This window comes from Electrophorus electricus, chromosome 8 (assembly GCF_041902795.1).
Source record: "Electrophorus electricus isolate QZ-2024a chromosome 8, ASM4190279v1, whole genome shotgun sequence".
NCBI lineage: Eukaryota > Metazoa > Chordata > Actinopteri > Gymnotiformes > Gymnotidae > Electrophorus > Electrophorus electricus.
The window spans coordinates 4997501-5012099 of record NC_137504.1 but is presented as its reverse complement, the minus strand read 5'-3'; the positions used below and the strand labels follow the sequence as shown (position 1 = coordinate 5012099).

The window sequence follows — 14599 nt, the reverse complement described above, 5'->3', positions numbered from 1 at the left end:
ATTCCTGGCTTCAGGAACCATGGGGCATATTAAACAGAAGATTACGGTTTGATGAATATTCATGAGGCTAACAGCGGGAGGGGAAAAATAGAAATTTTGCATGAACTATTGCATCACTGCTTAACCTTTATATCATTCGTCTATATTTGCACTTTAAAATGATTTAGTACACAATTTAACTTGCCTGCAGCCGACTGGGTTCTAAGCAGTGAATAATATGTGTCCTTATATTGTCTCCATGTGGTACATTTGGGTATTGGCGATAGAGGACTATCAAAGCAATACTACTACTACTACCACCAATAATAATAATAATAATAATAATAATAATAATAATAATAATAATAATAATAATAATAATCATGATGATGATAAGAAGTATCTATCTATCTATCTATCTATCTATCTATCTATCTATCTATCTATCTATCTATCTATCTATCTATCTATCTATCTATCTATCTAGTTTACATTCTGACATTGATTAGTCACAATATTAAAACCACTGGCAGGTGAAGAGAATAGTACTGATTATCTCACAACAATGGCACCTGTCAAGGAGTGGGATCTATTGGTGAACAATCAGTTATTGAACTTGTGCTGGAAGGATGAAAATTGAGCATGGGTAAAGATTTGAACAATTTTGACAAGGGACAAATTGTTTATGGCTATATGATGGCTGTAGCATCTCCAAAACGGTAGGTCTTGTGTGGTGTTCCCGGTATACAGCAGTTAATGCCTACCAAAAGTGATCCAAGGAAATACATCCAGTGAACCGGCAACAGGGACCTGGGTGCCCAAGGCTCACTGTGATGTATTTTGGGAGTAAAGGCTAGCTTGTCTGGTCTGGTCCCACAGAAGAGTTACTGTAGCACAAATTGCTGAAAAAATGAATGATGGCTATGATAGAAAGGTGTCAGATGCATTGCTCATTGCAGCTTGCTTTGTATGGTGCTGTTTAGCTGTAGACTGGTCAGAGTGCCCGTGCTGACCTCTGTCCACTGCTGAAAGTACCAACAATGGGCACATGAGCATCAGAACTAGACCATAGAGCCATGGAAGAAGCTTGCATAGTCTGATGAATTAAGTTTTCTTTAGATGGCTAAGTAAGTGCATGTGTGTCAGTTACCTGGGGAAGAGACGGCACTAGGATGCACTATGGGAAGAAGGCTAGTTGGAAAATGCATCGTGATGAGCAACATTCTGCTGGAAAACCTTGGGTCCTGACATTCACGTGGATGTTACTTTGAAACATATTAGCTGCCTAAACATTGTTGCAGACCAAGTACACCCCATCATAGCTATTGTATTCCCTAATGGCAGTGGAACATTTCAGCAGGATAATTTTTCCAGATTGCAAACATTATTAAGAAATGGTTTGAGGAACATGACAAAGAGTTCAAGGTGTTGACTTTTTCTCCAAAACGAGCATTTGTTGGATGTGTTGGCAAAACAAGTCTGATGCATGGAGGCGCCACCTTGTAACTTGCATGAACAAAATAATTCTAAAAAAATATGTTGACTTTTTGACTGTATGTGGCTGCAACACAGATCAAATTTGTACCGGTATTACTTTTCTGAGTCATATTGCAGAAACGCTATCATAGTTTGTCTGATTTTCACCAGTATGGAATATATATTTACACTACCATTCTGAGTAAAACTGCAAAGATTGGGGCAAATCCACTCCCAAGAGGCTCTACAGTACAGAATGACCTATTCTGCTTATAATGGTAAGCCTTGTGTTTTCATACCTAAATGGACAGAAGTCAGGAAAAGTAGGTCACATCAACACAGAAATTTGCAGACACACATGTAATGATAGTATGATGTTGCCTGCAAAGTTTGAGCCACTTATGACATTGGGAGGCTCTTCAGTGCACAATTACCTACTTTGCACTTATTCACAGGCCTTGTATTTAAATACCTAAATGGGCAGAAGTCAGGAAACGTAGTTCCCATCCACACAGAAATGCACACGCATACATGTAAGGACAGAACCACGTTGTACATTCATGTCAGATTCAGAAGATTATGGTCTGAACATGCCAGTCTGTAAATGTTAAACATTCACAAGGCACGCACTACTAATAATCATAGTATCATATAATCATTGCAGGCCTTTAGCTCAGCCCAGTACTGTTCTTAGCTTTTTATACCAGCATACCCCGGGAGTACACATACACAGACACACTAACCTCTGTTTCTAGGGTTCTCCTAAACACTGCCCCTCCCACCCATACACGCACACACCCACCCACCCTTCTGTTGCTTACCTAAACTCTCTTTGTTTGTCTCTGTCTCTGTCTCTCTCTCTCTCTCTCTCTCTCTCTCTCACACACACACACACACACATTTTCTTTCTCTCTTTCACTCTGTCTCTCTTTCACTCACACACGTACTCTCTCTCTCTCAAACACAATCATTCTGACATTTGGCTTCTCACTTATTTATCATCTTGCCAATGTGTGTGGTAACAGGGACTATAACATAACTATAACTATATACAGTCTTCACATTTGCATATGCTTTCACTCAATTCATTCACAGCTAAACACAATACTTCACAACTTTGAAGTGTCCTTGACGTGTCAATATTATTCAAAATATGAATTACTGGAATGCAATATCTTAGCAGTAATTGGAAAGAACCAAGCTGTTTTGTGGGAAATTGACAAGCTGGTGGATATTCAAACATCTAGCCAACTGCATGCAAGGTGACCCCTCAGTACAATAGCTATGTCACCTTTATGTCACTCTTGTCAACTCTTCGGAGTGTTGCTAAATGATAAGATGAATTATGTACAAATTAGATATATTTTGACAAAAGGAGTACAAATTTAAACGGCATAGCTCAACCTGTAAGAGACTTCAGATACGTGTTCACATTGCAGTGTTGAGCGGTAAGGAGGTGGACGCGTGTGCTGAGAGGAGCGAGATTTAATAGGGGCAAATTCAAAATCAGGGTCGTTAAGGCAGTCCAGGGTCATAGAGCCGACACGGAGAGTACTGGGATACGTTACAAAACAAAAACACACGAAGGCTAACTAGGGAAGCAGGCTATAACTAATGGAACACTCAGGACTAGGAAACACGAAGGCTAAGATAAACACATAGGCAAGGAACACAAAGAAACAACCATCAAACAGTCAAACATTAATTCAAACAACAAAACAAACAATCAACAGCCATGATCAAGGCACACAACAGGGTTTAAATACATGAACTAGAAACGAGGGACAGGTGTACGCAAACAAGACATGGAAAACCTGGAACATGGAAGGGACTGGTTGTGACATACATTACATACATTAACACTAGTGCTAAGGCATCCACTACTTGCAGTGTGGTGCAACAAACAATAGAGCAGCATTGAAGTTCTATTTTAGGCCATCGACAAAAACTCAAAGCTGCCAGATTGTATACATTGTATACTGTATACATTTCAAAACATTTAATGACTGGATGGAGGGCAGGAGATTTCACAATCTTCACATCTATACATCTATGACTGTACATTCTTCTTAAATTTGCAAGCACCTCATTCAAATTTCCAGTTCATGATAAAATTTTATTTCACCTAACCAAAAATAATATTTTTCATGACATCTTCAGAAAATAATGTACAAAGTCAGAATGTCAGGTGTCCATGGCGGGTGGTTTCTGCATCCACATTGCTTCATGACAGACTTTGCGAGACCCGGATTTGCCGCTTGTGGCTATAGTTCTTTTTCTGTCATCCAGCTAGATGGATGCATGGTGCGCCGGACTCCAGATGCATGACATGAGATGACTGGACAGGACATGACTGGACAGGATAAGACATGACAGCACATGACTGGACATGACTGGACTGGACATGACATGACATGACAGGCCAGGACATGACATGACTGGACATGATCGGACTAAACAGGACATGACAGGACATGACTAGACAGGACTGGACAGGACTTGACCAGACTGGACTGGACAGGACATGATTGGACTGGATGGGACATGACATGACATGTTCTGTCCTGTTCTGTCCTCCCCTGTCATGTCATGTCATGTCCTGTCCTGTTCTGTCCTGTCCTGTCTTATCATGTCTTGTCCTGTCCCAGTCGCTCAAACCCATGAGCTGATGCACGGACTCAGGAGAGTCGGGAGTAGAGAAAGCCTGACGCTGAGCAGGGTGGTTGGCACCAGCACCATTGTTCTAACGCCCTCTGGAACATGCCGCACAGTACTTGATAAACGGAAAACCGTTAACATCTGCTGTGCTGAGCTCTGCCAGGACTTGGCTATGTCTTTGCACTACAGATCTCTTCACCCATTTTTTGATGAAGGAGTTTATCCTTTGGACTTCCCAGTGGCCAAGTCCTTCACCACGCGAGCATCACTACATCACAACATACAAGGAAGGGGAAAGCCACGAAACACTAATACTCCATATTAATTAGAGGTCTAAAAACTACTGAATGTGAACACTCAAGGCAGCAAAAATAAAAAAAACAAAACAAAACAATTAATTTAAAAAATCTGTTAAATATTGCTACTGAGTAAAAAGGTCTAGAGACAACAGAGTAACATTATGAACTTCTATTGCTCCTCAAATGGTCTTTCATTACCTGTTGAGGATAAAAATATTTGCAGTGAATATATTTCTGCCAATGTGTGAAGAAGAAGGCGTGGTGTGGGTGCACAGAATGATGCAGAGTAATGAAAGGTGTAGCGGAGAACTGAACACAGGTGCAGTATGTCAACAGGAATGACGCAACTCGCAACGGCTCCTCCCAAAAGATGTCTGGGATCTAAAGGACACAGGCTTCTTTATCCTGTGAGCTTTTACGAGCAGGCACTCTCAGTGGAAATGCTTGAAGATCAGAGGCGTCTCCCTGCCATTGATTAGACTAACCGGAGAAATGTGCGACGGCAGGGCGTGCAGGCTCAGGCTGGTACACAAGCAACCGATGTCACAGATGAGTCTGCCAGTTGGGTCCCCTCCCAGAAGAAGGATGACGGAGCACCTTTCACTCCCATTGCCCCGTGTCCCGCCAGGCCACGGGCATCGGCAGTGTTGACCACTATCCTAATCGGTCAACTGCTATCCTAATCGTTTCCTCAGAGAAAGGAAGGAAGGGGGTCGGTACACACCAAGTTATAAGTGCTTGTGGCAGAGGGCTGAGGTTGCTTTCAGTGTATTTTCCAGATTGAGCACAAATCCAGTTTGGCAGAGTTATATAATAATAATAAAATGCATTTAAAAAAGATTCAATATGACGAGGCACAGACGTCACTATAGCTGCTGTTTCATTATAAAAGGTCAAGGAACGCTCGCCGCCCACGACTCACGTGGTTTGGGCCGCTGCGTGCAGTGGGAGGGTCCTGTTTGTTTTTCGTGTTTGTAGCCACGCCTGCACACACCCCTGCACCTGGTTTTAATCGTGATGCCTGTGTATTGAAACCCAGGCTGGTGTGTGCAGTATTGTCGGTCATTGTTCATGTTTGCCTTTGGCCTCGGTCGGCGTTGTTAATGTGCACGCTAGTTACCTTCATGTTCACTTCATGTTAAGTGTGAGTGCCATCGTTGTGTTCGTTGTTTGTCAATAAACGTCCGTCACTGTCGAGGGAGTCTGTGTGTTCGCCCTGCGGCACTCGGGCCGTTACAGAAAAGCTCTGCCACAAACATTTTTAACAAGACAGATGGCACAAATATGCATCCCCGTGTCCTCTTTTGCTGTAGAAAGCCTTTAGCAGTACCAACAATGATGGCAAGTAACAATGGATTCCATTAATGGATGTAAGGCCAAAACAGGAGCAGCTACATGTGAAGTAGTAAGTAATAAGATGGTTACTACAGTCACTGAAGGAATGATCCCGTCTTTCCTATTGCTGGTTCTGAGTTGAACTGATTTTTGATTGTTTGCAGGATAATCTGAAGAGCTCACATACACTGGTGAGAGATTAATTGCTGAAAAGTCAAATTGAGCATTTAATAGAAATTAGATGTACATCACGTACCTGTTCAAGGGGAAAAAAGCATTTTATAAAATAAAACACTTACAATTATTTAGGTGTGGGGTGAAGATTCAGATGTAAACCAGCTCTGAAGCAAATTAAATTATGGTCCCAAGTTCTACTAAATTATGGTTCCAAGTTCTACTTCTTAGCTTGCCTTGCACTCCACTGGAAGGAGGCAAAAACTCACTCAGAAGCATTGTCCAATTTCTGACAATAATAGGCGTGGCTGAGAAGTTAAATAAATGGATTACTAATCTATTGTGCTCTACACTCATGGGTTCAAATCCCATTTTTGTTGAAGAGACTGAGCCAATGTACATATTCTAGGAGGTTGAGAAGATTAAGGTCTGCTTTTTTTTTAGACTTCCCTGAATCCTTTAGGGGCAGTGGTAGATCAGTGGTTAAGGTACGTGACTAATAAGACGTTTGCCACTTCAAGCCCCACTGTTGGGCCCCTGAGCAAAGGCCCTTAACCCTCATTTGTGCAAACTGTACTCAGACACAATTGTAAGTCACTTTGGATAAAAGCATCAGCTAAATGCCTTAAAATGTAAAATATTTTAGGAGAGTCTTTCTAAAGACTAACAGCCCAAAAACACACACAAGAATGTCACATGGCTCAAAAATGCTCATTTATAGATCATGGAATGTGGAATGTGCTAAATTACTACATTGAGCTTTTCATTAATGTATACAGCTTTTTGGAATCACTGTCTCAATTATTGGAAATCACAATGTACTCATCTTAAACCTCACCTGTGTCTAAGCACTGTCCATCTGCGAACCAGGAGGTCAAATGAGAGGAGAGACAGCGGAACTGCTTCATTACAGCTACATTTTCAGTGAAAGTAGCTACCTTAGTAGAGCGAGGCACAACCACATTGTCTGATTTTTGACAATGGTCTAACTGCTCAATAGATGAAAAAGTAGAGAAACCCCCCCACCCCCAGACAAATCAAACATGGCAGCCATAGCAACACAATAGTGAGTACAAACAGCACAAACACGCCGCACCAACAAAGAAAAAACACCATCCAGAACCAAATAAACACCAGCACAAGAGAGAACAAACAAAAAGAAAAACCAAACGAAACCAGGGGAGTAACAGGGGACATGCCCCCAATTCTGCTACGACCTGAAGCCTAGACGAGGTTGTAACAGGAAGTGTGAGTGAGATAAGTGTGTAGTGGAAATGAAATCAGACCACAACAGACCAAAGTTGTTCAGTGATAGTCAGTGTATAGTACAAGAGACAGTGTGACACTGGACTATAATGTCAGGAGTGACCCAGGCCAAAATAAACAAATCCACACTAGAAACAAAAGACACTCACTAAACCTACACACACACAACTACACTTACTCCCTAAGTGGAAAACACAGATCAAACCCACAACCCGCCCCCCCTCTCTATTTACCAGTGAACAGACAGCAAAAAGAAAAAAACTGGAATATGCACAAATATACAACTGCAAACTAAGTACAAGGTCATACACCAGGTCAAATATCATGATCTATCAAATAAACATCTCTAAACAAATCCTGCTGCTTTCCATTCTCTAGCTTCTTCCTCTCCGATCTTCCTCTTCCATTTATTCCTCCTCTGGGCGGGCGGAGTCTTGTCTCCTGATTGGCTGCATGATTGGCGGCCCATTGCAGTCCTTTGGAGTGCAGATACAGACCAGACTTCGATTACAGAATTTTTTTAGAATTCTTCTAGGTCCTAATAGAGAATTTACATTTCCCCCCCCTATATTCTGTAACCCTGACTCTAATCCTAGTATCCAGTATAGGGGGAGTGAGGTAATAAAAAGAGCGTTAACAGAGGTCTAACGGTGCATTAGACATATTAATAACATAAAACATAAGGAAGTGTAGAGATTCTTTGCCCTTTCAGAATGATTTGTGTACAAATCTGTAGAGGCCTCTGCAGGCTTCAGCAAAGGATCCTGGGCAGGCTTTGGTGGACCTCAGGGTAAGATATATGACCTCGCCACCAGGCTCAGGACCATATAGAAAAACAATCTTGTTTAGGACGAGGTTAAAAGAAATCTTCTCTTGGAATGTGGTGGTAACAAACAAAAATCTATAATATAAAGCATTATTGCAAGATTTATTTTTTAATTCTACATAGAGTATATTTAGTATTTTAATGTAATTGTAATGTAAAGTTTATAGAAATTCAAAAACTAAACTGATTACACAAAAAGGGGAAGTTGCTGATAAATGGTTTTTCATTATTCAAATGGGCTCAAATCTTTTGATTCTGCATTCCATTGCTTCATGCAAGGAGCAATGTGTTAATTTTACCACCAAAAAGTACCAAACAACATTTATGAAACTGATTATTATTTTGAGTAGTCCTCAAATGACCCAGTTTTTGCTCTGCAGACTGGGTCCCCCGCATGGAAATGATATGTTCAAAAACGATTTAGTACAGAATGTCTGAAAGTTCCAGACCACAAGGTGTCAGTATATCACAATGTGAAGAAGAATCACTGAAAAAAAAAGAAAAAAAAAGTTATTACTCCTTTAAATAATTTTACGGTGCAGACTGTTTGACCTGTAGTTTCAAAGTACTTCCTGCTGTGAGCCTTTTAGGAATTATGGAGGGTTTTGCAAATATTACATTTGGGATGCCAAAGGAGTATGAATGATAGTTTATGTTTTATTCGTTGTATTTTGGTGTAAATGTGCCGACATCAGACTTTGATAATCTTCTCTGCTGATGCTCTACAAATATACCACAAATAAACTGTAAAAATCATTAACTGCAGGAGCGGTTTTCTTATTGGTGAAAAGTAACCGTTGATTGTACTTGAAAATGTCTCTTTTATAAGTAGCATTTTTTCTTTCTTTTTTTTTTCTACCTGAATGTTAATTTTTTAGTCCACTTTCCAGTACTGGTCCTGCATTTTATCGCACTATGATACAGATTACTTTTATTAGTCTGTAATAGTCCTGTATGATCCTAGTACTGACATATAACCTGCTGTTGAAGGTGTCTGACCAGTGAGAAAGACTTGAAGAATGGCTAAGACAAATTATGCATGGCAACAGATTGGTTATAGTCTCTAACTGTGCGCATACAACGTGCGTATTCACCTTGAATTTCACTGGCATGTCTATGTAGTTCATTTCGTATGGTTAGGAATAATAATTCTAAATGTAAAATAAAGCAGATTAGCGGATTAATCACTAAGACTTTTGAATATTCCAAATCCAAAGCAACAAATAATTGTTCTGTAGTTAAAGATTTGAAGCTCACTGTAGTTTGCTCATCCATGAAGCAAGTGCCAGTCGATGGATTATAATTCTCATAAAATGGAAGGGTCGTTACCATCAATGAAAATGACATCCTTACTCTACTGTGAAAGAGTGCAAGATCTGAGATTTCAACAGGGATTTACAGGGATTTAGTGAAACTGTGATAATACTCAAACCTCTTTGTATATGAATCATACATATGTTTCCTCAAAAATGTTTGCAATATATGTTAACACTTGGACATCTCTTGTGTTTCCATGTAACTCATAAAAATATACAGGGTAGCTTTAAAAAAAAAAAAAAAAAATTCAGGTAAAAAAAGATCTTTAAGATGTTTGTATAATACTCAGTTATCAGTCTGCACAAAAAAACAGCAAGCACTCCATTTCTAAAGATACTTTTGGTAATTACCATTTCATTATGCTGTATGTTCTGCATGTTGATGTACAAGACAAGAAAATGTGAATGATTTTCTTTTCAGTTCCTTGGGCAATTTTTCTCTTGTATTATTTCAGACAAATAATACTACTTTTTGGCCATTTTAAGTGAACAGTGTGGGTTCCACACAGAAAGAACAAAAGCCATTTTATGTGATGAATACACTGTATTTTCCTGTGAAGGGACAAATAAAGGTGCTTATTTCAATGAGATAATAGAATATAGAAAATTGGTGTTAAAATATCTGGTGGTGCATTTGCCCTTGTTGTTAATTGATCTGATGGTGAATTTGCCCCTGATGGTGAATTTATCTGATGGTGAATTCACCCCTGGTGTTAATTTATCCGATAGTGAATTGATTTTGCAACACAGACATATTTACAATTTTTCTTTTTTTAAACCAAGAAAGATCTTCTTATTTTTTTTATTACACTCTTATTTTTTATCACCACAAGGAGGTGCTGTGACACTGGACATGACTGCGGTCTTGCCGCTAGATGTGGGAATTGACGTCCGTGTTTGCGGCTATTATAAGAAGAGAAGACTAAGTGTTAAGGCTGGCTCCAACTGAGAGTAGTTAGAATTCTGCATTATGATCCACTTACTGCACCAGCCGCGCCACTTCAGATTCACCCACTGTGAACAGTGGGCCTGCATGTCCACCCGTGTGTGGAGTGTACGGGCGGGAGGGGCTGTTGGGTTCGCAACCATGATGATGAAAGCCATCAAGCTGCTCCTTTGTGCATGCTGAGTCCCCCATTCCTCTGAAAGAGCACATTGGCAACCCGCTCACGCTCTCGATTTTGCCTAGAAAAGCTCTGTTCTTTCCCCGGCGTCTCGGCCTGCTCCCGTCCTGCTATGCTTCAGGGCCGCAGAGCTGAAACTGGCTCACGGGCTGCACGACCCTTTTTGTTCTTACATCCCACATACAGGCGGGTGGAAATTAAAGTTGCAAAGTCGTTTTCAGCAGCAGCAGCACCAGCAGCAGCTGAGCGCTCACTCAGTAAACCTGGCTTCGCCGTGGGCTGCTGAAGACTCAGGGGGAGCGAATGTTAACAGCTCAACGCTGCCACGCCTTCAGCAGCTGACAGAGCTCAAGGGCACCTAAGATACAGGCCTGATGGGAAATGAGGTTCAAAGAACCGGCATGCCCCAGCCTGGGCCAAAGAGTGTGTGGGCTAGACATGGGTCCAGGGTTGGGGGACTTATCCTCTCCTATAAGCCAGCAGATCAGCAGGCTGAGAGGAACTGCTACGCCAGTAACCCGCTGGAGCAGGAAAAAGCTGCACTGAATGCATTACGGTGGTGCAATTGCTAAGGTTACCTCCAAGCTCCTGAACTCCATCAGGTGTCATGGTTTATCGGAAGCTGTCAGATAGGTAGGGGGTGGTGCTGGGCACTAGGTGAAGACAACTTGCTGGTTGTGTGTCACCTCTATCAGCAGTGGTGCAGACCAGTGCTTTGTGTTCCATTGGCACAGGCTTCCAGCGCAGAGGCGAATGCCAATTTGCCAGGGGAGTACAGGACAGTCCTGTATGGACGATCCCCTGCTGATGCTTTGTCCTCCGCAGCACCAGGGCCCACTGGGGGAGCCGAACTCCAGCCAGGCTTGATATATTAGAATGGTTGTGCCCTAAAAAGTGGCAGCCTGCGGTTACATGTGTGAGAGCCTAGCCTAAGCTCAACGGACAATACGTTCAGCACAACCTAGGACCAACGTTCACTCACTGGGATTAAATGTAGACAACTGATCAACGATGTCCAGCAGGTTCCTTAAAGATACAGCAGATGTTCAGAAACAGGATGATTGCCTTGGGCTAATTTTGCTCATTTGGCACATGCACTTGCTCCTCCTTAAGCTAGGTGATGGGATCTCTATGTGATGGCGTTTGGAGGAAAGCCTGCCAAGAAAAAGCCAAAGTATAGATTCAGGCCATAAGCCCACAACTCCCCAGCAGGCATTTCTGTTGAACATTTGGTTCGTGGATACTACTAGAACGTGACCAGTCTTCACGCCAGCAGACAGTACTGATCTCTGGGCAGTCTTTAACGTGCACTGCAGTATATCATAGGGAAAATAGCTATTCTAAGCATAAGATTCCACAGTCAAAATAAAATGAACACCATTCAAACCCACTGGATTTGTTTCTACTGGAAATGCACATACTTAAATGGGCAAGGCACAGAAAACATATAGTATACAGTTGCTCACATTTTGCTTCTGTCTCTTGTATGAGGCGAAACAGAGACCTGTTACCAAGGCGACAGATATTTTTCATACCTGTTTTCAGATAAGCACACGGTGCGTGTTAGTGCTGTGCTGCAGCGGCGTGTTATCTGAAGCGTTCGGCTCTTGGTGGGTCCTGTGCAGAAAGCAGCCTAGCCACCAAAAAGCAGGGCCTTCACTCAAGTACGTCCCATTCAAGCCCATAACCCACCACTAGAGGAGCAGAGACACGCATTTAATGGGGTTGCGTGCGTTCACCCTTCAGTGGGTGAAAAGACACAGCAGCTAGAACATCTGCCAGGTGCTCATGGCATCTGTCATAATGGCAGAGAGAATCCCTGGGCCCTCTCACTGCCCATTTGGCTTCCCAGTGATAAAAACAGACGTCAGTGCCGCCATTCACTCCTGTTTTCCTGTTTATTTTTCTACAAAAATATTTCCCCTTAGAAAAAAAAAACAGCTTGGAATTTACATTGTTTTTTGGAACTGATGTAGAAGTTTTCATCTTAAATATATCTGTATATATATATATATATATAGTATATAAGTAAATGTTTTTTTTTGTAAGTCCAGATGTTATGTGAGTGCACTCTGAGCAGGTCCAGGGTGTCTGACATAAACATCTCTGTGCCTCCAGGTACAACACTGTATGTGTACAAAAGTCTCCTTCCTGGACAGTATAAGAGTTAGAAAGCCATAAACTAAAGAAAACAGTCAGCCCCTTCATAAACAAAGCCGTAAAACAGTTATAGCTGTGGCAACCAATGCACTGGAAACCTAACCTCATGCATGCCTTCGATGACTCTGCTCCAAAATCCTTTGCTTCTTACAAAAACATACACAGTTAATTCAAAAATGAATAGTCATCAGTAATTAGGCGGAGGTCCAGGGGCCTCTGCCAGTCAGGGAGAGGGAAACAGAGAATGACAAAAGAAAGTCAGCAAGGCGTGAAAGTCAGTGCTTCCAGAGCAGAAAGGCCTGGGTCAGCGCGGATGAACACTGAGTGACTGGGGAGCCGAAGCACTTGAAGTGATGAAGAGTGATGAGAGGACACTGATGCGTGGTGTCCCATGGTGCCTTGCACTTCCACGCTGCAGACACACGGCAGGGAGCTGCAGGCAGATTTGTGCTCCTACCTCCATAGCATTTGAAGTATTACTACAATCACTATCATTGCTAGCATTATTATTAAGCATTGTTACAAGTTTTAATAAACTTTTTAAAAATATGCATGTTAAAATGAAAACTATTTTGGACATGTACTCCAAGCAAAGTGCATAAAATGAACCTGTTTTAGGCACAAAAACATGTCAATAGACACAAATAATAATAATAATAATAATTATAATAACTTTTCGTTAAAAACAATCAAAAAAACGATAACAAAAATAACCCAAAAAGCCATGTTAGACAGGTAAGATGTTTGCTGATCAGAGTGTGAGTTCCCCGTGACACAGCAGGGGGCGCCATGTCCTGCTGCTGCCCAAGCCCACAGGCCACTGGATGTCAGGTGTCAGCGTCCATGTTTATGTCGGCACTGGCCTGTGGTCAGGCCCCTGTCAGAGGGCGGCAGGCAGCAGGGTCCTCCCCAGCGTCCACAGAGGCGCCAGCATCCAGGCGGCCGAGAGTTGGAGGCGTGGCGTGGCGGGGGAACCAGAGTCCGAGGAGCACGAGCAAACCTCGAAGCCGTTCTCCGCGTGGCTGGCATGGTGCTGGCCTGGGAGGCGGGTGCCCGTGCTGTTGTTCCGCATCTCTGGGGAGTCTGACTGCATGTCCGTGCACACCAGCCAGTCTTTGCCAATAGGGCGCGGGTAGCCAGCCTCCACCTCCATATCGCTGCCCACCACCCGCCAGTACTCCTTCCCTTTAAAGAAGTAGGAGGCACCTGCAGAGATAAGGAAAAAGACACAAATCAGTAAATCGGTTTCACAAAGAGACAGAGGTTAAAAATGACTGTTTACATAAGTGCATATATTAAATGAAGCAAAGCGTTATTCCAATCTGTCATGACATTTATTACTGATGTTGGATAGAAAGTTTGGATCAGTGGATAGTTTTTTTTACTCTTTTAACAATTTTCTTTTTCTGTCTGTCTGTTTGTGTCTCTGTGTGTCTCTCTGTCTCTTTCTCTGTTATTGGAAACGTCCCCCGATACCATCTATCCGAGAGGACTCAGCAGCCAGGCCTCAAGGCCGCAGCTCAGCTCAGCCCCAGGTCAGCTGTAGGGGCTGTGGACTGTCACTTCTGAGCACGGTATGTGCTCGCATGTGCTTCAAACTGCCTCGGGGGCTGAAGGCGTCTTCAAAGAGCACACCTGACATGCTAACATGCCTCCTCCACACACATCCAGCTGTCATCCATCAGACTGACTGCAGGGTGGAGTGTTTGCACAGCTCCTGCTGAGTACGATGCAGTGTGCTCACACAGAAGTGGCGAGAAAGAGAAAGACATGGCAAACGCGAGGAGATACAGAGACAAAGCGGTTGTGCTATAGTGAGAGATGGAAGGAGACAGAAAATGTGTGTGCGTATGTCTGTGTGTCTGTGAGTGTGTGTGTTTGTGCATGTACACATGTGCCTGTGTATGTGTTTTTTGTGTGTGCTTAGGAGCAGGAAATATTTAGCTTTTTTCGGGAACATAAAAATGAAAAGCAGCATGTTATTGA

General features: G+C 42.4%; 1 protein-coding gene across 4 annotated transcripts in view; it reads right to left on the bottom strand.

Annotated features, from left to right (window-relative positions):
• Positions 1–12332: 12332 nt before the first annotated feature.
• Positions 12333–14599, bottom strand: part of mmp17a (matrix metallopeptidase 17a) — a 39677-nt gene continuing 37410 nt past the window's right edge. For all 4 annotated transcript variants that reach the window (XM_027003706.3, XM_081719036.1, XM_081719037.1 and 1 more), the window contains one exon: positions 12333–13819. In XM_027003706.3, the coding sequence (XP_026859507.2) occupies positions 13494–13819 (326 nt within the window). In that variant the 3' untranslated portion in view covers positions 12333–13493. The remainder of the gene's footprint in view (positions 13820–14599) is intronic.